General features: G+C 48.3%; 1 protein-coding gene across 2 annotated transcripts in view; it reads left to right on the plus strand.

Moving 5' to 3' along the window:
• Nucleotides 1–4,665: 4,665 nt before the first annotated feature.
• The window catches only part of il15l (interleukin 15, like), a 43,685-nt gene continuing 24,441 nt past the window's right edge, over nt 4,666–23,909 (plus strand). For both annotated transcript variants that reach the window (XR_015074531.1, XM_085973218.1), the window contains exons 1-3: nt 4,666–5,231; nt 11,933–11,983; nt 20,010–20,150. Coding sequence is in view for 1 of the 2 variants with exons in the window: in XM_085973218.1 (XP_085829344.1) it covers nt 5,112–5,231; nt 11,933–11,983; nt 20,010–20,150 (312 nt within the window). In the remaining variant the exon portion in view is untranslated. The remainder of the gene's footprint in view (nt 5,232–11,932; nt 11,984–20,009; nt 20,151–23,909) is intronic.

Raw genomic sequence — 23,909 nt, forward strand, 5'->3', positions numbered from 1 at the left:
CTGATCATCCAAATTCAGTACCCTGTCCCTGCCTTTTCCCCATATCCCTTGATCCCTTTAGCCTCAAGAAATATATCCAACTCTTTCTTGAATATATTTAATGAACTGGCCTCCACCGCCCTCTGTGGCAGAGAATTCCACAGGTTCACCACTCTCTGGGTGAAGAAATTCCTCCTCATTTCAGTCCTAAATGGCTTACCCCTTACCCTTAGACTATGACCCCTGGTTCTGGACTCCCCGGCCATCAGAAACATCCTTCCTGCATCTAGTCTGTCCAGACCTGACAGAATTTTATAGATTTCGATGAGATCCCCTCTCAATCTTCTAAACTCCAGTGAGTATAAGCCCAATCGACACAATCTCTCCTCATACGTCATTCCTGCCATCCCAGGTATCAGCCTGGTGAATCTTCGCTGCACTCCCTCCATGGCAAGAACGTCCTTCCTCAGGTAAGGCGACCAAAACTGCACACAATACTCCAGGTGCGGTCTCACCAAGGCCCTGTACAACTGTAGCAAGACATCCTTGTTCCTGTACTCGAACCCTCTTGCTACGAAAGCCAACATACCATTTGCCTCCTTAACCGCCTGCTGCACCTGCATGCTTACCTTCAGCGACTGGTGCACAAGGACACCCAGGTCTCTTTGCACTTCCCCTTCTCCCAATCTATTGCCATTCAAATAATAATCTGCCTTCCTGTTTTTGCCACCAAAGTGGATAACCTCACATTTATCCACATTATAGTGCATTTGCCATGTTTCTGCCCAATCACCCAACCTGTCCAAGTCGTACTGGAGTTTCCCGACATCCTCCTCGCAGCTTACCCTCCCGCCCAGCTTTGTGTCGTCTGCAAATTTGGAGATATTACATCCAATTCCCTCGTCCAGATCATTAATATATATTGTGAACAGCTGGGGTCCTAGGACCGATCCTTGCGGTACCCCACTAGTCACTGCCTGCCACTCGGAAAACGACCCGTTTATTCCAACTCTTTGCTTTCTGTCCGCCAACCAGTTCTCTATCCAAGTCAATACCTTGCCCCCAATCCCATGTGCCTTAATTTTGCATGCTAATCTCTTATGTGGGACCTTATCGAAAGCCTTCTGAAAGTCCAAATACACCACATCCACTGGTTCTCCCTTATCTATTTCAAGACCATCTCTGTAGCTTTCAAGGGTATGTGTGAAAATAGCCACTTGTAGTCTCTTTGATTTATGACTGTTAGAGCTGACCCTGTGTCCAATTCCATTTTCACTTGGACTCCGTCTATCTTGAGTGTAACCCAGATAGTCTGGTGATCCTCCATTTCTGTTACCTTATGTAGTTTCAGACAACCCAGCTCCTTGCTTCCGGAGTCTGTGTCACTTTTCTGTTCGTCTGAACCACTGTCCATCACCTGGTGTACCTTTTTGTACTTCGCCTGTGGAGATTTCTTACTGTTGGTTTTCTTCCCAGACCTGCAGACTCTTGCTATTTGTCCTGCTTTCCCACACTGTCTGCACACTTGGTCCTTGAACCAACAATCTTTCTGGTCATGTGTTGTTCTGCCGCAGCGATAGCACTTCCCTGTTCCATAGGACATTTCATTGGTGCCATATTCTTGCGGTCTCCGTTGTATCTCTGCAGCGCCCCTTGCGGCTGCTTCGTGTGATACTGCCATACTGAAAGCTTTGTCCAGCGTAAGGTCCTTTTCTGATAGAAGCCGTTTCTGGGTTCCTTCACTTTGTAGCCCACACACAAACTTGTCCCTTAACGTATCTGCTAGTCCCGCTCCAAACTGGCAGTGTTTCGATAGCTTGCGCAGTTCCGTTAGGTACTCAGCATTGCTTTCGTCTTTGTGTTGGTTCCTTTTATGGAACTTAAATCGTTCTGCTATCAGCAGCGGTGTGGGGTTTAAGTGGTCCTGTAGGATTTCTACTATGCTTTCAAAATTCTTGTTTACCGGCTTCTCTGGGGTTATTAGATTTCGCAGTAACCCATAAGTTTTTGCACCCATGGAATTTAACAGAACCAGTGCTTTATTAGCATCTGGCACTTCATTCACCCTGCAGTACACCTCAATACGTTCCACATATGTCGCCCAATCTTCGACTTCATTGTCGAACGTAGAGATACTGCCACTCTTCGGCATCCTTGGGTGTGAGTTAACTGTCAAAAATGGCGCCTCCCGCACTTCCCCTTCTTCTCCGCTGGCACAAAATGGTGTCTCCCGCGCTTTCCTTCCTTCTTCTCCGCGGCTCAATGGCATCTCCCGCGCTCCCCTTTCTTCGCCCCGTGGACCCTGTTCAGCCTGTGAGCCCTGGCTGTGCTCTGCGCGTTCTTCTTTTTATATTTTTTGACGCCGCTCAGTCTAGAACCCGGCTGTTTCTTTACCCTCTCTCCGGTTTGTTTTCTTTTTCTCGACGCCGCTCGGTGTTCAACCCCCCGGCTGCGCCCTGCGCTCTTCACCCTCTCTCTTACCCCGTCGACGCTGCTCGGCTTTCTCTCCGCCATTGGTCAGCTCCAGCCGCCGCTGCTCGGGAAGGGTCTGCGCTGGACCTGTCGTCGGTCTCTTGCTGCTCGTCGTGGCTGGGGAACCAAGCCCGGCTCTCCACAGCCTCCCCTGCGAAGTTCAATCTCTGCCTGACTGCTGGGCGTTTGCTCGTGGTCGACGCCCGTGTTCCTGGCCTCGACTTTTTTTTAAATGTTGCAGGTAGATTCGAATCGACACTCGTCGTCACTGTTGGATCCGTGGTTCAGTGGATACGCTGTTATCAAATAATCACACGGATGCTGTACATTAACAATAGACAGGTCTTTACTGGAGGAGGGTAGTCTCAAGACTGGGGGTACAGAGGCATGCGCAAAGTTTATATACCGGTGTGGTCACTGCCGGTACTACAGTATACAGGAGCTGTAAAAGTAGTTCTGACTTAAAGGCACATACACTACAGTAGAGAATTCTACAGGTTCACTACTCTCTGGGTGAAGAAATTCCTCCTCATCTCTGTCCTAAATGGCTTACCCCTTATCTTTAGACGGTGACCCCTGGTTCTGGACTCCCCCGCCATCGGGAACATCCTTCCTGCATCTAGTCTGTCTAGTCCTGTTAGAATTTTATAAGTTTCAATGAACGGCCGATATATTTCCAAGTCAGGATGGTGTGTGACTTGGAGGGGAACTTGGAGGTGGTGGTGTTCCCATGCGCCTGCTGCCCTTGCCCTTCTAGGTGGTAGAGGTCGCGGGTTTGGGAGGTGCTGCCAAAGAAGCCTTGGCGAGTTGCTGCAGTGTATCTTGTCGATGGTACACACTGCAGCCACGGTACACCGGTGGTGGAGGGAGTGAATGTTTAAGGTGGTGGATGGGGTGCCAATCAAGTGGGCTGCTTTGTCTTGGATGGTGTCGAGCTTCTTGAGTGTTGTTGGAGCTGCACTCATCCAGGCAAGTGGAGAGTATTCCATCACACTCCTGACTTGTGCCTTGTAGATGGTGGAAAGGCTTTGGGGAGTCAGGAGGTGAGACATTCGCCACAGAATACCCAGCCTCTGACCTGCTCTTGTTGCCACAGTATTTATGTGGCTGGTCCAGTTAATTTTCTGGTCAATGGTGACCCCCAGGATGTTGATGGTGGGGGATTCGGCGATGGTAATGCTGTTGAATGTCAAGGGGCGGTGGTTAGACTCTTGCTTATCAGCACACTTTCAGTGAACCTAATGCCCAAGTCTGTAAGTGGGTTTTTTTCCTGTAGTTGCTAGCTTTTGCTGATTTTCCAGATTGCATGTTTGATATTCTGGAAGCTTGCTTTGCAGTGTCACCCATGGCTCAGTGCGCAGCACTCTAGCCTCTGAGTCAGAAGGTTGTGGATTCAAGCCTCAGTCCACGAGACTTGAGCACAAAATTCCAGGCTGACACTCACAGTGCAGTACTGAGGGAGTGCTGCACTGTCGGAGGGGCAGTACTGAGGGAGTGCCGCACTGTCGGAGGGGCAGTACTGAGGGAGTGCCGCACTGTCGGAGGGGCAGTACTGAGGGAGTGCCGCACTGTCGGAGGGGCAGTACTGAGGGAGCGCCGCACTGTCGGAGGGGCAGTACTGAGGGAGTGCCGCACTGTCGGAGGGGCAGTACTGAGGGAGCGCCGCACTGTGGGAGGGGCAGTACTGAGGGAGTGCCGCACTGTGGGAGGGGCAGTACTGAGGGAGTGCCGCACTGTGGGAGGGGCAGTACTGAGGGAGCGCCGCACTGTGGGAGGGGCAGTACTGAGGGAGTGCCGCACTGTCGGAGGGGCAGTACTGAGGGAGTGCCGCACTGTCGGAGGGGCAGTACTGAGGGAGTGCCGCACTGTCGGAGGGGCAGTACTGAGGGAGTGCCGCACTGTCGGAGGGGCAGTACTGAGGGAGCGCCGCACTGTCGGAGGGGCAGTACTGAGGGAGCGCCGCACTGTGGGAGGGGCAGTACTGAGGGAGCGCCGCACTGTGGGAGGGGCAGTACTGAGGGAGTGCCGCACTGTAGGAGGGACAGTACTGAGGGAGCGCCGCACTGTCGGAGGGGCAGTACTGAGGGAGCGCCGCACTGTGGGAGGGGCAGTACTGAGGGAGCGCCGCACTGTGGGAGGGGCAGTACTGAGGGAGTGCCGCACTGTCGGAGGGGCAGTACTGAGGGAGTGCCGCACTGTTGGAGGTGCCGTCTTTCGAATGAGCCGTTAAACCGAGGCCCTCCTCTGCTCTCTCAGGTGGACATAAAAGATCCCACGGAGCTATTCGAAGAACAACAGGGGAGTTCTCCCCGGTGTCCTGGGGCCAATATTTATCCCTCAACCAACATAACAAAAACAGATGATCTGGTCATTATCACATTGCTGTTTGTGGGATCTTGCTGTGCGCAGATTGGCTGCTGTGTTTCCCACATTTCAACAGTGACTACACTCCAAAAAGTACTTCATTGGCTGTAAAGCGCTTTGGGACGTCCGGTGGTTGTGAAAGGCGCTATAGAAATGCAGGTCTGTCTTTTTCTTTCAGACAATGGTGACCCTTACTCTTACCAGGCAGATGAGCATCTCGCGCAGCGGAAGATTTCCCCAGCCAGCCTCTGTGCGGCTTGCGCTCATCGTAGCACGCTGCTGAAGTTAGCCTTGACATGAGGAACGTGTTGTGCTGCTCCCTTCTGTTGTGTGTTGTGATGGGTATGATCATGAGCGAGAGTGAGGACTGTTTCCACGAGTCAATCATCGACCTGAAGAATCTCCGGAATATGGTGGTAAGATCCGTCGGAGGTTCCCGATCAGTTGTGTTTTGAAACGGTATCGGTTCATTTTATTCATCGGCAGTACAGCAATTCTCTGTGGAAATTCATGCTAACACTCAGACAGCAGATCTTGGGCTGTAAGCACTATATTGTATGGATTGCCTTGTAACTTAGCACCAGTAGTAATTTAACTCATTGAATTGTCACTGAATAAAATTAATCAGCCGTGGCTCAGTGGGCAGCACCCTCACCTCTGAGTCAGAAGGTCGTGGGTTCAAGTCCCGCTCCAGAGACTTGAGCAAAAAAATGCAGGCTGACACTCACAGTGCGGTACTGAGGGAGCGCCGCACTGTCAGAGGGGCAGTACTGAGGGAGCGCCACGCCGTTGATGGGGCAGTACTGAGGGAGCGCCATGCTGTCAGAGGGGCAGTACTGAGGGAATGCTGCACTGTCGGAGGGGCAGTACTGAGGGAGCGCCGCACTGTCGGAGCGGCAGTACTGAGGGAGCGCCGCACTGTCGGAGGGGCAGTACTGAGGGAGCGCCGCACTGTCGGAGCGGCAGTACTGAGGGAGCGCCGCACTGTCGGAGGGGCAGTACTGAGGGAGCGCCGCACTGTCGGAGCGGCAGTACTGAGGGAGCGCCGCACTGTCGGAGGGGCAGTACTGAGGGAGCGCCGCACTGTCGGAGGTGTGGTACTGAGGGAGTGCCGCACTGTCGGAAGGGCAATACTGAGAGAGCCCTGCACTGTCGGAGGAGAAACGGAGTTAACGTTTCAGGTCGATGACCTTTCGTCAGAACTGGAAAAAGTTAGAGATGTAACGGATTTTAAGCAAGTGCAGGGACAGAGTGATAGGGCGGAAGGCAGGAGTGATTAATTGACAAAAGGGATGATGGTGCAAGGCAAAAGGAGATGGTAATGGGAAAAGTAAAGAAACAAAAGATGAGTCTAGAAAAGATGTAAATGGGGATGGCAGAATCATCAACAGCTGCCTTGTGAAAAAATAGGGGCCAAAGTTAGGGTCTGAAATAGTTGAACTCGATGTTGAGTCCGGCAGGCTGCAAAGTGCCTAATCGAAAGATGAGGTGCTGTTCCTTGAGCTTCATTGGATCAGTGTAAGAGGACGAGGAAAGAGAGGTCAGAGTGGGAGTGGAGCGGAGAATTAAAGTGACAGGCGACCGGAAGCTCGGGGTCACCCTTACGGACTGAACGGAGGTGTTCCGCAAAGCGGTCACCCAACCTACGTTTGGTCTCCCCAATGTAGAGGAGACCGCATAGTGAGCTGTGAATACAGTATACTAGATTGCAAGAGGTACAAGTAAATCGCTGTTTCACCTGGAAGGGGTGTTTGGGACCCTGGACGGTGGGAAGGGGGGAGGTAAAAGGGCATGTGTTGCATCTCCTGCGCTTGCACGGGAAGGGGTGTTGGGGGTGATAGATGAGTGGACCAGGGTGTCGCGGAGGGAGCGGTCCCTACGGAATGCTGAAAGGGGAGGCGAGGGGAAGATGCGTTTGGTGATGGGATCACGCTGGAGGTGGTGGAAATGGCGGAGGCTGGTGGGGTGAAAGGTGAGGACAAGGGGAACTCTATCGTGGTTCCGGGAGGGAGGAGAAGGGGTGAGGGCTGAAGTGCAGGAAATGGAACGGACACAGTCGAGGGTCTTGTCAACCACAGTAGAGGTGAATCCTCGGTTGAGGAAAAAGGCAGACATATCGACAGCACTGGTATGGAAGGTGGCATCATCAGAGCAGATGCGGCGGAGACTGAACAACTGGGAGAATGGAATAGAGTCCTTACAGGAGATGGGGTGGGAGGAGTGTAGTCCGGGTAGCTGTGGGAATCAGTGGGCTTGTAGTGAATGTTTGTCAATAGCTTATCCCCAGAGATGGAGACAGAGAATCCGAGGAAGGGAAGGGAAGAGTCGGAGATGGACCATGTGAAGGCGAGGGAAGGGTGGAAATTAGAAGCAACGTGAATTAAATTTTCTACTTCAAGGCAAGAGCAGGAAACAGCACCGATACAGTCATCAATGTACCGGAAAAAGAGGTGAGGGAGGGGACCCGAGTAGGACTGCAACAAAGAATATTCCACATATCCCACGAAAAGGCAGGCATAGCTAGGACCCATGCGGGTTCCCATAGCAACACCTTTAATTTGGAGGAAGTGAGTGGAGTCAAAGGAGAAGTTGTTCAATGTGAGAACAGGTTCAGCCAGGCGGAGGAGGGAGGTGGTGGATGGGGACTGGTTGGGCCTCTGTTCAAGGAAGAAGCGGAACGCCCTCAGGCCATCCTGGTGGGGGATGGAGGTGTAGAGGGATTGTACGTCCATGGTGAAAAAGAGACGGTTGGAGCCATTTTAGTGGTGTTGGTTGAGGGATAAATATTGGACAAGACATCTGGGACAATTCCCCTGCTCTTCTTCAGAATAGTGGACCTTTTATGTCGCATCTGACAGATGGCACCTCCGACAGTACAGCGCTCCCTCAGTACTGCCCCTCCGACAGTGCGGCGCTCCCTCAGTACTGCCCCTCCGACAGTACAGCGCTCCCTCAGTACTGCCCCTCCGACAGCGCTCCCTCAGTACTGCCCCTCTGACAGTACAGCGCTCCCTCAGTACTGCCCCTCCGACAGTACGGCGCTCCCTCAGTACTGCCCCTCCGACAGTGCGGCGCTCCCTCAGTACTGCCCCTCCGACAGTGCGGCCAGATTCCCACCGTCTGATTGCACTTTGGAGCTGACTGGATGCTATTGAACCTTGGTTGAGGGTAGGACCAGATCTAGCTCTAATTGAATGGCCTGCCAACACTCACTTCATAGGCTCATATCTGAGGACTGGTCACGGCAGCAAGCTCCTCGAGGGCACTTTGTGTTCACCTTCCGTGCGAACCCAGCCCAGGTGTAAATACTTCCCCTGCCCGTGTAGACCATCACCTCCCCCCGTCCCACCTCCAGTGTAAACCCTTCCACCCCCTTCCCCCTTCCCCGGTGTAAGTCACCCACTTTGGATCAATGGGAGCTTAATTTTTTTTCTCCGATTAGTTCACATTTGCTGCCCTGAAACACAGCCAATCAGATAAGAGAGAGAAATTATTCTGCCCAATTTAACGAATCATTCAGCTCTGAGAGTTCCTTAGTTGTTTCAGCATTCACCACTTTTGGCATTACCTATCTAAGTGATGGCCAATCTAGCGAAAGTAATGAGCCTATATTTCATATCAACACATTAATTTGTCATTAAGATTGCATGATATCATTTGAATGAGTTGATACCTAGCCAGCAGCCTTTCATCTCCATGTACTGAAGGATTGCAAGAGATCAACGGATATTTCAGAAATTAAACAACTACCACCCTCCATAAACTTGAGCACATCCAAAACTCTGTCGCCCCGTGTCCTAACTCGCACCAAGTCCCGTTCACCCATCACCCCCTGTGCTCACTGCCCCGTGTCGTAACTCACACCCAGTCCCGTTCACCCATCACCCCCTGTGCTCACTGCCCCGTGTCCTAACTCGCACCGAGTCCCGTTCACCTGTCACCCCCTGTGCTCACTGACCTACATTGGCTCCCGGTCTGTCAACGCCTCAAGTTTAAAATTCTCATCCTTCTTTTCAAATCCCTCCATGGCCTTGCCCCTTCCTATCTCTGTAACCTCCTCCAGCCCCACAACCCGCCGAGATCTCTGAGCTCCTCCAATTCTGGCTTCTTGACCATCCCCCGATTCCCATCGCTCCACCATTGGCGGCCGTGCCTTCAGCTGCCTGGGCCCTGAGCTCTGGAATTCCCTCCCTAAACCTCTCCGCCTCTCTCTCCTCCTTTAAGACGCTTTCTATAATCTACCTCTCTGACCAAGCTTTTGGTCACCTGCCTTAATATCTCCTTATGTGGCTCGGTGTCAAATTTTGTTTGATAATCGCTCCTGTGAAGCGCCTTTTCAAACAACGTTTAAATGTTGCTGGCTCTTTTCAGAATGTTACTGTTGAGATGGAATTTCCATCATGGAATGCTGTCCTGCAGGTTCTACAGAGTCCAGTGGTTTTCCTTCTCGTTTACATATTTGCAATATGAATGGTGATGATACTTGGGGAACTGATTCGTAGTTAGTGGGAACAACCGTGGAAGGGAACTGAATTAGCACCACTATTCCAATCCCATCAGTTTGGCGAAGAGTCACCCATGAGAGGGGTTGGTTTCACCCTGGCGTACCTCCAGGCAGCTGGATTTCCTGCCTGTCCACTTTGACAGGCTTGGGAGTGCTGAGATAGTGCCAAGGTGCTCGATTTTCCAAGCCCGAGGAGGCGGGCATGGAGACGGGACAGCACGTAAAATCGGAGAAAGTGGGGGCGGATGGCAAACCCGCCTCCAGGCCCTTTTTTACAATGTTTTTTCAGTCCTCACCACAAAAACCAATCAAACTAAAGAGAATGTCAGTGTTTGACAGCTTCACAGAGCTGTCAAACGCTGTCATTTCTTCTTTCAAGAAGTCTTGACAGATAGCACGTCTGACGTTGACATGATCTGTCAGTGACTTCTTCCCTAATTGGCCTGCTGAGCCCGCCGGGCGGGCTTCACAAGCTCAATCAGGGGAAAATCCCTCTGAATGGTCAGGTGAGGATGGAGGCAGGACATTGACACGACAAGCAGCAGTCTCCAAATCGCCTCCATTGACAAATTCCAGCCCATAGAGTTATACAGCACAGAAAGAGGCCCTTCGGCCCATCATGTCCGCACCGGCCATCAGGCCCTGTCTATTCTAATCCCATTTTCCAGCACTTGGTCCGTAGCCTTGTATGCTATGGCGTTTCAAGTGCTCATCTAAATACTTCTTGAATGTTGTGAGGGTTCCTGCCTCTACCACCCTTTCAGGCAGTGAGTTCCAGATTCCAACCACCCTCTGGGTGAAAAGGTTTTTCCCCAAATCCCCTCTAAACCTCCTGCTACTTACCTTGAAACTATGCCTCCTGGTTATTGACCCCTCTACTAAGGGGTAAAGTTCCTTTCTATCTACCCTATCTATGCCCCTCATAATTTTGTACACCTCAATCAGGTCCCCCCTCAGCCTTCTCTGCTCTAAGGAAAACAACCCCAGCCTGTCCAGTCTCTCTTCATAGCTGAAGTGCTCCAGCCCAGGTAACATCCTGGTGAATCTCCTCTGCACCCTCTCCAATGCAATCACATCCTTCCTATAGTGTGGCGACCAGAACTGCACACAGTATTCCAGCTGTGGCCTAGCTAGCGTTTTGTACAGCTCCATCATAACCTCCCTGCTCTTATATTCTATGCCTCAGCTAATGAAGGCAAGTATCCCATATACCTTTTTAACCACCTTATCTACCTGTCCTGCTGCCTTCTGGGATCTATGTACATGCACACCAAGGTCCCTCTGATCCTCTGTCCTTCCTAGAATCCTACCATTCATTGTGTATTCCCTTGCCTTGTTAGTCCTCCCAAAATGCATCACCTCACACTTTTCAGGGTTAAATTCCATTTGCCACTGTTCTGACCATCTGACCAACCCGTTTATATCGTCCTGTAGCCTGAGGCTTCCCTCCTCGCTATTTACCACTCCACCAATTTTCGTGTCATCTGCGAACTTAATGATCATACCTCCTACATTCATTTCTAAATCATTAATGTGCACTACAAACAGCAAGGGATCCAGCACCGATCCCTGCGGTACCCCACTGGACACAGGCTTCCAGTCACAAAAACAGCCTTCGACCGAGATCATAGGGTCATAGAGTTATACAGCACAGAAAGAGGCCCTTCGGCCCATCGTGTCTGCGCCGTCCATCAAGCCCTGTCTAATCTAATCCCATTTTCCAGCATTTGGTCCATAGCCTTGTATGCAATGGCATTTCAAGTGCTCATCCAAATGCTTCTTGAATGTTGTGAGGGTTCCTGCCTCTACCACCCTTTCAGGCAGTGAGTTCCAGACTCCAACCACCCTCTGGGTGAAAAAGTTCCTCCTCAAATCCCCTCTAAACCTCCTGCCCCTTACCTTGAATCTATGCCCCCTTGTTATTGACCCCCCTACTAAGGGGAAAAGTTCCTCTTTATCTACCCTATCTATGCCCCTCATCATTTTGTACACCTCAATCAGGTCCCCCCTCAGCCTTCTTTGCTCCAAGGAAAACAACCCCAGCCTGTTTAGTCTTTCTTCATAGCTGAGGCGCTCCATCCCAGGTAACATCCTGGTGAATCTTCTCTGCACCCTCTCCAAAGCAATCACATCCTTCCTATAGTGAGGCGACCAGAACTGCACACAGTACTCCAGCTGTGGCCTTACCAACATTTTGTACAGCTCCATCATAACCTCCCTGCTCTTATATTCTATGCCTCGGCTAATGAAGGCAAGTATCCCATATGCCTTTTTAACCACCTTATCTACCTGATCTGCTGCCTTCAGGGAGCTATGTACATGCACACCAAGGTCCCTCTGTGCTTCCTAGGGCCCTACCACTCATTGTGTATTCCCTTGCCTTATTTGTCCGTCCAAAATGCATCACCTCGCACTTTTCAGGGTTAAATTCCATTTGCCACTTTTCCGCCCATCTGACCAACCCGTTTATATCGTCCTGTAGCCTGAGGCTTTCCTCCTCGCAATTTACCACCCCACCAATTTTCGTGTCATCTGCGAACTTGGCAGAGCACAGCGAAAGTAAAGATTACAAGAAAGAAATAATGATTTTTTTTAAATATTCATGTCTTTTAGGGAAATGGAGGTGACATCAAGCTGTACTGTCCTGATCCAGTTGTCACTGAAGTAAGTTGAATGTGTTTGGTAATGAACTTGTATATAATCTAACTATTCTTCCTCTGATCTAGTACATGCTGCTTGCTGGTTTCAGTGTGATCTTCTCTGCATTGGGAAGACCAATGATCTAACTCCTCGCTCCTATCATCAAGTGTGATCGTGACCGTTCCTCTGGATCACCGCCTCCAACTCCCCCCTCCCATTCCCACACCAAGCTTCCCATCTTCATCCTGCCACGCGATTCCACTTTAACAAGCTTTAGGAACAATGGGGGCAAGATTCACCAATCCTGCACTGGCAGTGGGGGAGCTGTGTTCGAGGGGAGCACAGGCCAGAGAATTGGAACTTCAGTGTCATCGACCCAAGCGCTATTGAACACCGGGACAGGAGGAGGCCATTTTGCCCCTCAAGCCTTTTCCGCCATTCAATGAGATCGTGGCTGATCTGTGACCTAACTCCATTTACCCGCCTTTGGCTCATATCCCTTAATACCTTTGGTTAACAGAAATCTATCAATCTCAGGTTTAAAATTAACAATTGATCTAGCATCAGTTGCAGAAGAGAATTCCAAACTTCGACCACCATTTGTGTGTAGAAATGTTTCCTAATTTCACTCCTGAAAGGTCTGGCTCTAATTTTTAGATTATGCCCCCTAGTCCTAGACTCCCCAACCAGCGGAAATAGTTTCGCTCTCTCTACCCTATCAGTTCCCCTTAATATCTACCTTCCATTTGACTTCATTTGCCTGGACTTTGGTTAGATTTTTTGTGCTTCTTTCCCATGCCGTTGTGTAGCTATTTTTTCCCTCTTTAAAAAAAAAAGCAAAGCACTGCGGAAGCTGGAAATCTGAAATAACAGCAGAAAAGTGCTAAAAACACTCAGCAGGTCGGGCAGCATCCGTGGAGAGAGAGAGAAACAGAGTTAACGTTTCAGGTCGAAGACCCTTCGTCAGAACTGAGAAAATGTTAGAGATTTTTAAGCAAGTGTACAGGCAGGGAGTGGGGGGAGGGGAGGAAAGAACAAAAGGGACGGTCTGTGATAGGGTGGAAGGTAGGAGAGATTAAAAGGTAAAAGAGATGATGGTGCGAGGCGAAAGGAGATGGTAATAGGACAAGTCAAGAAACAAAAGATGATTTCTGCCATTGCCATTTACACCTCATCTAGAGTCATCTAAGTTGTGTCGCAGCGAGTACATGTGGACTTCGCCACTTTGTTGTGTCGGTACCTTTCTACCTAGACACAGTTCGAACTCAGAACCCAGAGATTCAAACATGAAGTGCTTTATTCAGGAAGGAAAGGGAAGTTCTGGAGAGTTCCGAACAAAGAGAGCTAAACTTAACCAAGAGAACACCCAACCATGTATCTGCTGTGACAGCGCCACCACAGGTGGGAGGAGAACACACAATACATAACAATCTATTGTTTCTTAACTTGTCTCATTACTATCTCCTTTTGCCTCACACCATCATCCCTTAAAAACCTGCTCCATCTCTAACTTTTTCCCAGTTCTGACGAAGGGTCATCGACCTGAAACATTAACTCTGTTTCTCTCTCCGCAGATGCTGCTGGACCCGCTGAGTGTTTCCAGCATTTTCTGTTTTAATTTTTTTCCTCTTTTTGTTCTTTTAATACCTTTTTCTATTTCACATCTTTCGCCAAATTTTGTCGCTTTAACCAAGTTTTCACAAAACAATTAGCAGCCCATCCCTGCCCCTCTGTGACATGAGTCAGCTGGTCCGACCCAGGCTCGAGATACAGACAGACCACCTTGTGTATTTCCAACATTTTCTGCTGCTTCAGATTTCCAGTTTTCTCTCTTTTTAAAAAAAAGTAAACTTAATTTTCCTAAATTCTAAGTAAAGCTTGTTAAGTCCGTGAATAATTGAGACACGGACCAGCAGGAGTGAAAACAAACAAGTCTTTACTGGTGGAAGTCAATTAGTGAAAACTAACAAACAGAGGCTCTCTAGCGCCTTTTATACAGGGGTGGTCACTGCCGGTACTGCAGTCTGAGACCAGTTATTCTCTTAAAGGTACATACACAACAATTCCTCCCCTTTTAGATAAACAGTATATAACATTCATTTAACAACTAAATGATAACGAATTACAATCACAATTACTGTTGCTAGATACATTGGTTAAGTTTAAGCAATTATAAGTTCAGTCTTTGAGGAGGCTTCCTGATTCTGTCTGGATAACGCCTCTTTGGGGTATCAGGTTCTTCTGGCAATGTTGCGTCGGGATCAATGTCTTTGTTTGGTTCATCTGCTTCCCATATTACCGGTTCTGCGGTAGCTGCAATTGGAACGTCAATTTCATTACCAGGTGTATCAGATCGTGGTGTGGAGTTGACGTTTTCCAGTGACTCTAGAATCTGGTCAGCATGGCGTCTTACAATGCTCTCCCCAACGTCCACGGTATACATGAGAGGTCCTTGTCGTGTACAAATCGTTCCTGGCTGCCATTTCTCAGTGCGGTAGTCCCGGGCCAAAACTGGTTGACCTATCTTAAAACTCCTGGTCGGCCTTTCATTCATATTCTGAAACTGCCTGTTCTCCACATCTCTTCGGACGTTTGGCTTAACCAAATCCAAGCGGCATCGTAGTCTTTGATTGAAGAACATCATGGCTGGAGTTTGGTTGGTAACCGCATGTGTCGCATTCCGGTAGGCAAACAAGAAGTTGTCCACCTTGTGTTGTAGGGGTATATCTTCATTACACATTGCCTTGATAGCCTTCTTGAAAGTTTGGACAAACCTCTCGGCCAATCCATTAGTGGCTGGATGATATGGGGCAGATGTGTAATGCTTAACGCCATTGTTCTTTAAGAACCTCCGGAACTCTTCAGACACAAACTGTGGTCCATTGTCAGAGCAAATCTGTTCAGGCAGCCCATTCCTGGCGAATATGGTTCGCAAAACTGTGATAGTTTTTTCCGTGGTGGTTGAGGACATTTTCATTACCTCTGGCCACTTTGTGCATCCACCGCAATTAAAAACATCGAGTCCATGATTTGTTGGGGTGAAAATAAATTCACATCTAAATCATGTAAAAGTAAAAAGATGCAGTTTATTATCAGAGCTCTGGGAGAAGCGCCTTAGACCCCGCGGTCTGTGCGAGCACCTTCTCGTTCTCTCTTGGTTGGTACAGCTTTTTATTCTATTTTCATCCAATCACATTGTATTACAATAATCACCTGATCACATTGTATTACAATAATCACCTGATCATATATGGATTCTTTTCAGTATTAATAAAGGTTAGTTACATCTTGCTATGCCTTTGGTCACAGGTCAAATTCCCATGACCCCTATATTCTGCTGTGTCTACAATTTTTAGCTAAAGCAGCATATTCCTTATCACTTACGCAAAACACACATATTCTGTCTGGTCCCACAACTGCGTCTTATCTTGGTTTTTCGAAGCTTCTCACATTGTTCTTTGTTTAGTTTCGCCTCTTTACGTAAGTCAATTTTTATTGTGATATTTCTTATCTTATTCACTTTCACATGACCCCACTCCTTTGTTCTGAGTTTAATTTTGCTGGCATCACTTAATTAGTGGTCACCTCGGCTGTCCGAATTCTGAGGGGGTTCAATTTAACCCCTTCAATACAATAGCTAATTAATCCTCCCCTGCAATGATTCTGGCGGTTAGGCCATCGTGACCCTTCTTGGTCTGCAATACTGGGCTGCAGGTCATAGGCTACAGTATCAACAACTCGTTTGTAACTGAGCCCATTCTTTCTGTTCTGTTCCTTATCTCTGCCACCTGTGTTATGACGTCTGGTTCTACAGTTGCTAGGCTGAGGTTTCTTTAATAATCTACGCAAGCCATTTTGTTTCTTTATGTTACTACTTTAAGTTTAGCTGATTTTATTAAATCTTTCTCACAGTTCAGCATTAGCTGTGTGTAGCTTGGTGGCTATGCCTTATCTTATTCTTGTAAGGCTCCATTTTTTAAAGTCCTTGAGCTGGGCAGACATTTTATCTAGCCACCTGGCTTCTCCTCAGCTCTTAGTGATTTTGCACATAATCCCTTTCTCTTTCCTTTGTAATTTGTTTGCTTTGCATTTTAAACACTTTCAAGTCCATGAAGGGACCAGCAAAATCAATGTGCACCCGTTGCCATGGAGATGAGGGCCATTCCCATGGATGCAGAGGAGCTTGTGGTGGGGCGTTTTGGACCTTCTGGCATCCTGCACAGCTCTTGGTCATCTCTTCGATTTCTCTATCGATTCCCGGCCACCACACAAACGCTCTGGCTAAGTTCTTCATTTTTACCCCACCCAGATGACCCTCATGAAGCTCATTGAGTACTCTATCCGTCAACTTAGGTGGAATTACTACTCTGGATCCACACATCAAGGTCCCTCTGCACATCTGTTCTCTTCTCGGCGAGAATGCTGGCAGCAGTGGTTCGCCATGTGCTGGCCATCCCTTCACCGTTAAATCATAGACCCGTGATAGTGTCGGGTCATTCCGTGTTTCGTTTTCTATGTTTGCATTCGTCACAGGGGGACATTCGACTATGGTCGAGTGGAATAACTCCATTGGATCCACTGCAAGGTCTTCTTCTTCCACCGTCGGTAACGGTAGGCGTGACAATCCATCAGCATTTCCATGCTGTTTAGTTCCTTTGTACTCGATGTCATATTGGTGTGCCCCTAGGAAAAGGGACCATCTCTGCAGCCGTTGTGCCGTCATTATCGGTACGCCCTTCTGAGGGTTGAAAATGGAGACAAGAGGTTGATGATCGGTTAGTAGAGTAAACTTTTGACCGTGCAGGTAGTGATTGAACTTCTTCACCCCCCACACTAGGCTGAGGGCCTCTCTGTCAATCTGAGCGTAGTTACGCTCGGCAGAAGTTACGAGCGTGACGCAAAAGCTATCGGCCTCTCTAACCCATCAAGGAACTTATGTGACAGTACCGCCCCAATGCCGTAGGGAGACGCATCACACGCCAGTCTGATCGGCAGTGCTGGGTTGTAGTGAGCCAATACTTCCCTTGAAGTGATTAAGTCCTTACTCTTCTGAAAAGCACGCTTACAATCATCGCTCCATTTCCATGCTACCCCCGTTCGTAGCAGGGCGTTCAGTGGGTGCAAAATTGTCGACAAATTCGGCAAAAACTTATGATAGTAATTCACCAATCCGAGGAATGACCTCAGTTGCGACACATATGTAACCCCTCTTCATCAATCACGTGGCCACAATACGATATCTGTTTCTTAAAAAATTTGCACTTGGGGCGGTTGGCTCGCAGCCCATGTTCCCGTAGTCTAGTGAGCACCTGTTCTAGGTTGTTAAGGTGTTCACTGTCATCTTCACCTGTCACAAGGATGTCGTCCAAGTAACACTGAGTCCCCGGAATCCCTTGCAGGACTTGTTCCATCGCTCTTTGCCATATCGCCGGAGCCGATGATACTGGTAAAGACCTTTGTGAGTGTTTATCGTGAGATACTTCCTAGAGGACTCTTCAACCTCCAGCTGCAAATATGCTTGTGCTAGGTCAATTTTTGTAAAACGCTTCCCTCCAGACAGTGAGGCGAAGATGTCTTCTATCCTTGGAAGAGGATATTGTACTGTGTGAAGGACAGGGTTCACCGTCACCTTGAAATCCCCACAGATGCGAATCTTCCTTGGCTCTCCGGACTTATTGCTTAACGTTTTCTTCATGACAGGAACGATGGGTGTCGCCCACTCGCTCCAGTCGACCTTAGACAACACGCCCGCCTTCTCCAGATTCTCCAGCTCTGCTTCGACGGCTGGGCGAATTGCATATGGTACCGGTCTTGCTTTGAAAAACTTGGGAACTGCATTCTCTTCTATTTTTATCGAGGCGGTTACGCCTTTAAGCGTGCCCAGTTCTTGTTGAAATACCTCTTTGGCGTTAGCTAAGATTGTTGACAATCGCCCAGGAGTGACGTCTTCATCTTTTTTACCGTCCACCGTCATTGCATGAATGGAATGCCAATCCAAGTTTATCTTCCTGATCCATTCCCGTCCCAATAACGGTGGTCCACCATTTGGCAGTATGTAGAGATACAATTTCCGTATTTTCTTGCCATTGTATTCGACAGGCACCCTTATTTTTCCTCTGGGGTATACTTTTTGCCCCATATACGTCGTCAAGACGATGGATGTCTCTCTCAAGGGTATGTGTGAAAATAGCCGCTCGTAGTCTCGTCGATTCATGACGGTTAGCGCTGATCCTGTATCCAATTCCATTTTAACTTGGGACCCTGCTATCGTGAGGGTGACCCAAATGGTTCGGTGATCCTCTTTTGCGATTACATTGTGAAGTTTGAGACAGCTTAGTCTCCTGTTCTCGGATTCACTATCGCTCATCTGGTCTTCGGGACTACTGTCCGTCATCTTTTGTACTTTCTTGTACGGTTCCTTAGTAGCCTTTTTGTTGTCGCTGGTCTTCTTCCCAGACCTGCAAACTCGTGCAATGTGTCCAATCTTCCCTCATTGTCTGCATATTTTGTCTTTGGACCAGCAGCCCTTCTGGTCATGGTTAGTTCTGCCGCAGCGATAACATTTTGCAAATCCCCGTGTCATTTCGTGGGTGCCGTATTCCTGTGGTTTTTGTTGAATTTCTGCAGCTCCCCTGGCTGCTGCTTCATACGATACTGCCACGCTGAAAGCCTTATCTAGCGTCAGCTCTTTCACTGAGAGTAACTTCTTCTGTGTTCCTTCACTCAGGAGTCCACAGACAAATTTGTCCCGTAGGGTATCTGCCAGTCCTGCTCCGAACTGGCAGTGCTTTGATAGCTTGCGTAGTTCTGTAAGATACTCAGCATTGCTCTCATCTTTGTGCTGAGTTCTCCTGTGGAATTTAAATCTTTCTGCTATCAACAGCGGTGCAGGGTTTAAGTGTTCCTGTAGGACAGCAACAATTTCGTTAAAACTCTTCGCCTTCGGTTTGGCTGGAGTAATCAGGTCCCGCAATAGGCCGTACGTTCTAGCGCCCATTAAGTTTAGCAATATCGATGCCTTTTTCCCCTCCGCTATTTCGTTTGCCTCGAAATATACCTCGACTCTTTCCACATACGTGGTCCAGTCCTCTAATGTATTATCAAAAGCAGTGATACAGCCAGTCTTCGGCATCTTGCAAATCTAAAATGGCGCCTCCCGCGCTTTGCCTTCTTCCCCGATTTAACAAAATGGCACCTCCCGCGCTTTGCCTTCTTCCCTGCTGTTGTTAGCGCTGCTTTCCACGGTTTCTTGCGCGTTAAATATTGATTCTTTTTCTTTTATTATTTTCCCGTCGTGGAGCGGACCCTCTGGGACACTTCCCTCCCTCTTCTTAGGTCCGAACGCTGCCCGGCTTCGAAGCACCGGCCGCGCCCTGTGTGCTCCACCCTCTCTCTCTCTCTTTGCCTCCCGACTCGCTGCCCGGCCCCGTTGAAAAGCCACCCGATCGAGCTTCAGCCCGCCGCAGCCCAGGAAGGATCAGAGCACCACCTGCCACCAGCTCGACTAGCTGGGAAACCACAGACTGGTGAACCGAACCTGGCTCTTGACAGTCTCTCCTGCAAGTTTTCAAACCGATGATTGACGGTTGACGCCCGTTTCTCGAGTTCCTTTGGACTCAATTTTTTTTTTTTTTTCTTCTGGCTCCGACCTTCAACAACGTCGTCTGAGGTGCTGCCGAGTTGCAGGTAAGTTTGTTTCTTACTCGTCGCCAGTGTTAAGTCCGTGAATAATTGAGACACGGACCAGCAGGAGTGAAAACAAACAAGTTTTTACTGGTGGAAGTCAATAGTGAAAACTAACAAACAGAGGCTCTATAGCGCCTTTTATACAGGGGTGGTCACTGCCAGTACTGCAGTCTGAGACCAGTTATTCTCTTAAAGGTACATACACAACAAAGCTGAGAGTGCTTACTCCCCACCCACAGGGTCTATCCCCAGTAACCAATGTTTAACCAGACTTGTCTTGTAGTAGCCTTTCCCATTCACCCTTCCCCTAACCCGCCCTTTTCCCCTCCCAAATATAAACTCTCTGATATTTATTTTGTCACAGAACTGTCAGAAAGAGACACTGGAATGTTTTAAGACCGAACTGTGTGTCTTGGAGTTTGAATATGACGGGACTAGGAAGAAGGATGTGACTCGTCTCATCTACAAACTAAATTATACTTTTAATTACTTTCTCTCTTATTTGGTAAGTTCTCCATTTTGTCTATGTAAACATTTGTTGAGATGTTGAAATCATCACAGCAGAGGCTGATTGCAATTTTAGTACTTTCTTCTATGGAAAGAAAACAAACATGGTGGCCTATCACCAAATGAGACGTGAGTCATAACGGCACAGAAGGAGGCCATTCAGCCCATCGAGTCCGTGCCGGCTCTCTGTAGAGCAATCCAGTCAGTCCCATTCCCCCGCTCTATCCCCGTAGCCCTGCAAGTTTATTTCCCTCAAGTGCCTATCCAGTCTCCCCTTGAAAACATCGAGTGTCTCCGCTTCCACCACTTCCGTCGGCAGCGAGTTCCAGGTCTTCGCTACTCGCTGCGTAAAAAAGTTTTCCCTCACGTCCCCCCCCTGTATCTCTTGCCCAAAACCTTAAATCTGTGTCCCCTAGTCCTTGTACCATCAACTAGTGGGAACAGCCGTTCCCCGTCTAGCCTATCCAAACCCGTCATAATCTTGTACACCTCTATCAAATCACCCCTCAACCTCCTTTGCTCTAATGAAAACAAATCCAGCTTCTCCAAGCTGTTCTTGTAGCTAAGTTCCCCCCATCCCCGGAACCATTCTGGTAAATCTCCTCTGCACCCTCTCAAGGGCCTTCACATCCTTCCTAAAGTGTGGTGACCAGAACTGGACGCAATTATCCAGTTGTGGCCTAACCAGTGCTTTATAAAGGTTCAGCATATCTTCTCTACTTTTGTACTCAATACCTCTATTTATGAAGCCCAAGATCCCATATGCTTTGCTAACCACTCTCTCAATATGTCCTGCCACCTTCAGGGACTGATGCACATTAACTCTCAGGTCCCTCTGTCCCTGCACACTCTTTAAAACTGTGCCATTAAGTGTATATTGTCTCTCCCTGTTCCTCCCTCCAAAATGCATCACCTCACACTTCTCTGTATTAAATTCCATCTGCCACTTGTCTGCCCATTCGACTAGCCTTTCTATGTCCATTCGATTGGTATCATCTTTACTGTTTGCCACACCCCCAAGTTTGGTGTCATCGGCAAATTTCGAAATTCTGTATTCCAATATCCAGGTCATTTATATATATCAAAAAAAGCAGTGGCCCCAGCACTGACCCTTGGGGAACACCACTGTCTACCATCCTCCAGTCTGAAAAACAGCCATTTACCACAACTCGCTGTTTTCTGTCCTTAAGCCAATTCCTCATCTAAGCTGCCACTGACCCACCTATTCCATGAGCCTCAATTTTGTTAACCAGCCTTCTATGTGGTACTTTGTCAAACGCCTTCCTAAAATCCATGTAGACAACATCCATTGCATTCCCTTCATCAATCCTCTCTGTTACTTCATCAGAAAATTCAATTAGATTAGTCAAACACGATCTGCCTTTTATAAATCCGTATTGGCTCTCCTTAATTAGCTTAAACCTCTCCAAGTGCCCGTTAATTTTTTCCTTGATTATTGTTTCCAAAACTTTACCCACCACTGATGTTAAACTGACCGGCCTGCAGTTACTAGGATTGTCCTTACACCCTTTCTTGAACAATGAGGAAAACATATTTTACGCAGTGAGTGGTTAGGATCTGGAATGCGCTGCCTGAAAGGGTGGTGGAGGCAGATTCAATCACAGCTTTCAAAAGGGAGTTGGATAAGTATCTGAAGGGGAAAAATGTTGTGGGCTACGGGGAAAGGGCGGGGGAGTGGGACTAGTTGAAGTGCTCTTGCAGAGAGCCGGGATGGGCTGAATGGCCTCCTTCTGTGCTGTAACCATTCTATGATTCTATGATCTTTAACTTTTTAAAAACGTTATTTTAATGGAGATATTAAGGATTTAACACTGCCATTAAAATAGCAAAGGAACTTCATGTTGAGCATTGTTTCATTATATTGGCTGATCACAACTTCATTCAGTATCTTCAGCAAGTTCCTCCCCTCTCTAGAATCCAATATCAAGTTCCAAGGCATTGTTCTATTTCCCCGATAGTTAATAAATGTTCAGTTTCAGTATCCGTTTCACTGCCCCCATCCTCTCCTTCACTGCTGAAGATGATCTTATAGAGATGTGCACGATTCATAAGAACATAAGAAATAGGATCAGGAATAGGCCACTTGGCCCCTCGAGCCTGCTCCGCCATTCAATAAGATCACGGCTGATCTTGGGCTCAAAGCCACTTCCCCGCCCGCTCCCCATAACCCTTCACTCCCTTATCTTGCAAAAATCTGCCTATCTCCACCTTAAATGTATTTAATGACCCAGCCTCCACGGCTCTCTGGGGCAGAGAATTCCACAGATTTACGACCCTCTGAGAGAAGAAATTCCTCCTCATCTCAGTTTTAAATGGGTGCCCCCTTTATTCTGAAACTGTGCCCCTGAGTTCTAGATTTCCCCACGAGGGGAAACATCCTCTCTGCATCTACCTTGTCGAGCCCCCTCAGTATCTTATATGTTTCAATAAGATCCCCTCTCATTCTTCTAAATTCCAATGAGTATAGGCCCAACCTGCTCAACCTTTCTTCATAAGACAACCCCTTCATCTCAGGAATCAACCTCGTGAACCTTCTCTGAACTGCCTCCAATGCAAGTATATCCTTCCTTAAATAAGGAGACCAAAACTGTACGCAGTACTCCAGGTGTGGTCTCACCAATAACCTGTACAGTTGGAGCAGGACTTCCCTGTTTTTATACTCTAACCCTCTTGCAATAAAGGCCAACATTCCATTTGCCTTTTTGATTACTTGCTGAACCTGCATGCTAACTTTTTGTGTTTCATGCACAAGGTCCCTCTGAACTGTAGCATTTTGTAATTCAATAGAATAACGTGCAGAAAAAAAAGTACTTCAGAATATCGAGCAATCCAAATTACAGGCTCACTTCACTATCATAGAGTCATAGAGTTATACAGCACAGAAAGAGGCCCTTCGGCCTATCGTGTCCGCGCCAGCCATCAAGCCCTGTCTATTCTAATCCCATTTTCCTGCACTCGGAATCTGAAGGTGCAGGTTTGGTCCGAACATAACTAATGAAGACACAATAGTTAAGGGTTATAGAAAAAGTCCATCTAGAATAGTACTTTAAATTGAGATAAGTTCACAGGTTGAAGCTAGTAAGAGACAAATTTAGGACTGATATCCAGAGATGATTCTTCACAGAGACTGATCTGCACTTGGATTGGACACCCCAAGTACAGCAGTGGAGGTGAAAGCCCTGGAATCATTTAAGGAACAATTGGACCCTGTAATAACAACAACAACAACTTGTATTTATAGAGCGCCTTTAACGTAGTAAAACGTCCCAAGGTGCTGCACAGGAGTAGTAAAAGACAAAAAATGTTGACCCCGAGCCACATAAGGAGAAATTAGGACAGGTGACCAAAAGCTGGGTTTTAAGGAGCGTCTTAAAGGAGGAAAGAGAGGTAGTGAGGCGGAGAGGTTTAGGCAGGGAATTCCAGAGCTTAGGGCCCAGGCAACAGAAGGCACGGCCACCAATGGTGGAGCGATTATAATCATGGATGTTCAAGAGGGCAGAATTTGAGGAGCGCAGATATCTGGGGGGGGGGGGGGGGGAGGTTGTGGGGCTGGAGGAGATTACAGAGATGGGGAGGGGCGAGGCCATGGAGGGATTTGAAAACAAGGATGAGAAATTTGAAATCGAGGCGCTGCTTAACCGGGAGCCAATGTAGGTCAGTGAGCACAGGGGTGATGGGCGAACGGGACTTGGTGCGAGTTAGGACACGGGCAGCCGAGTTTTGGATGACCTCAGGT

Source organism: Somniosus microcephalus, chromosome 34, assembly GCF_052327205.1.
Source record: "Somniosus microcephalus isolate GS21.2 chromosome 34, FLI_Smic_1.0, whole genome shotgun sequence".
Taxonomy (NCBI): domain Eukaryota; kingdom Metazoa; phylum Chordata; class Chondrichthyes; order Squaliformes; family Somniosidae; genus Somniosus; species Somniosus microcephalus.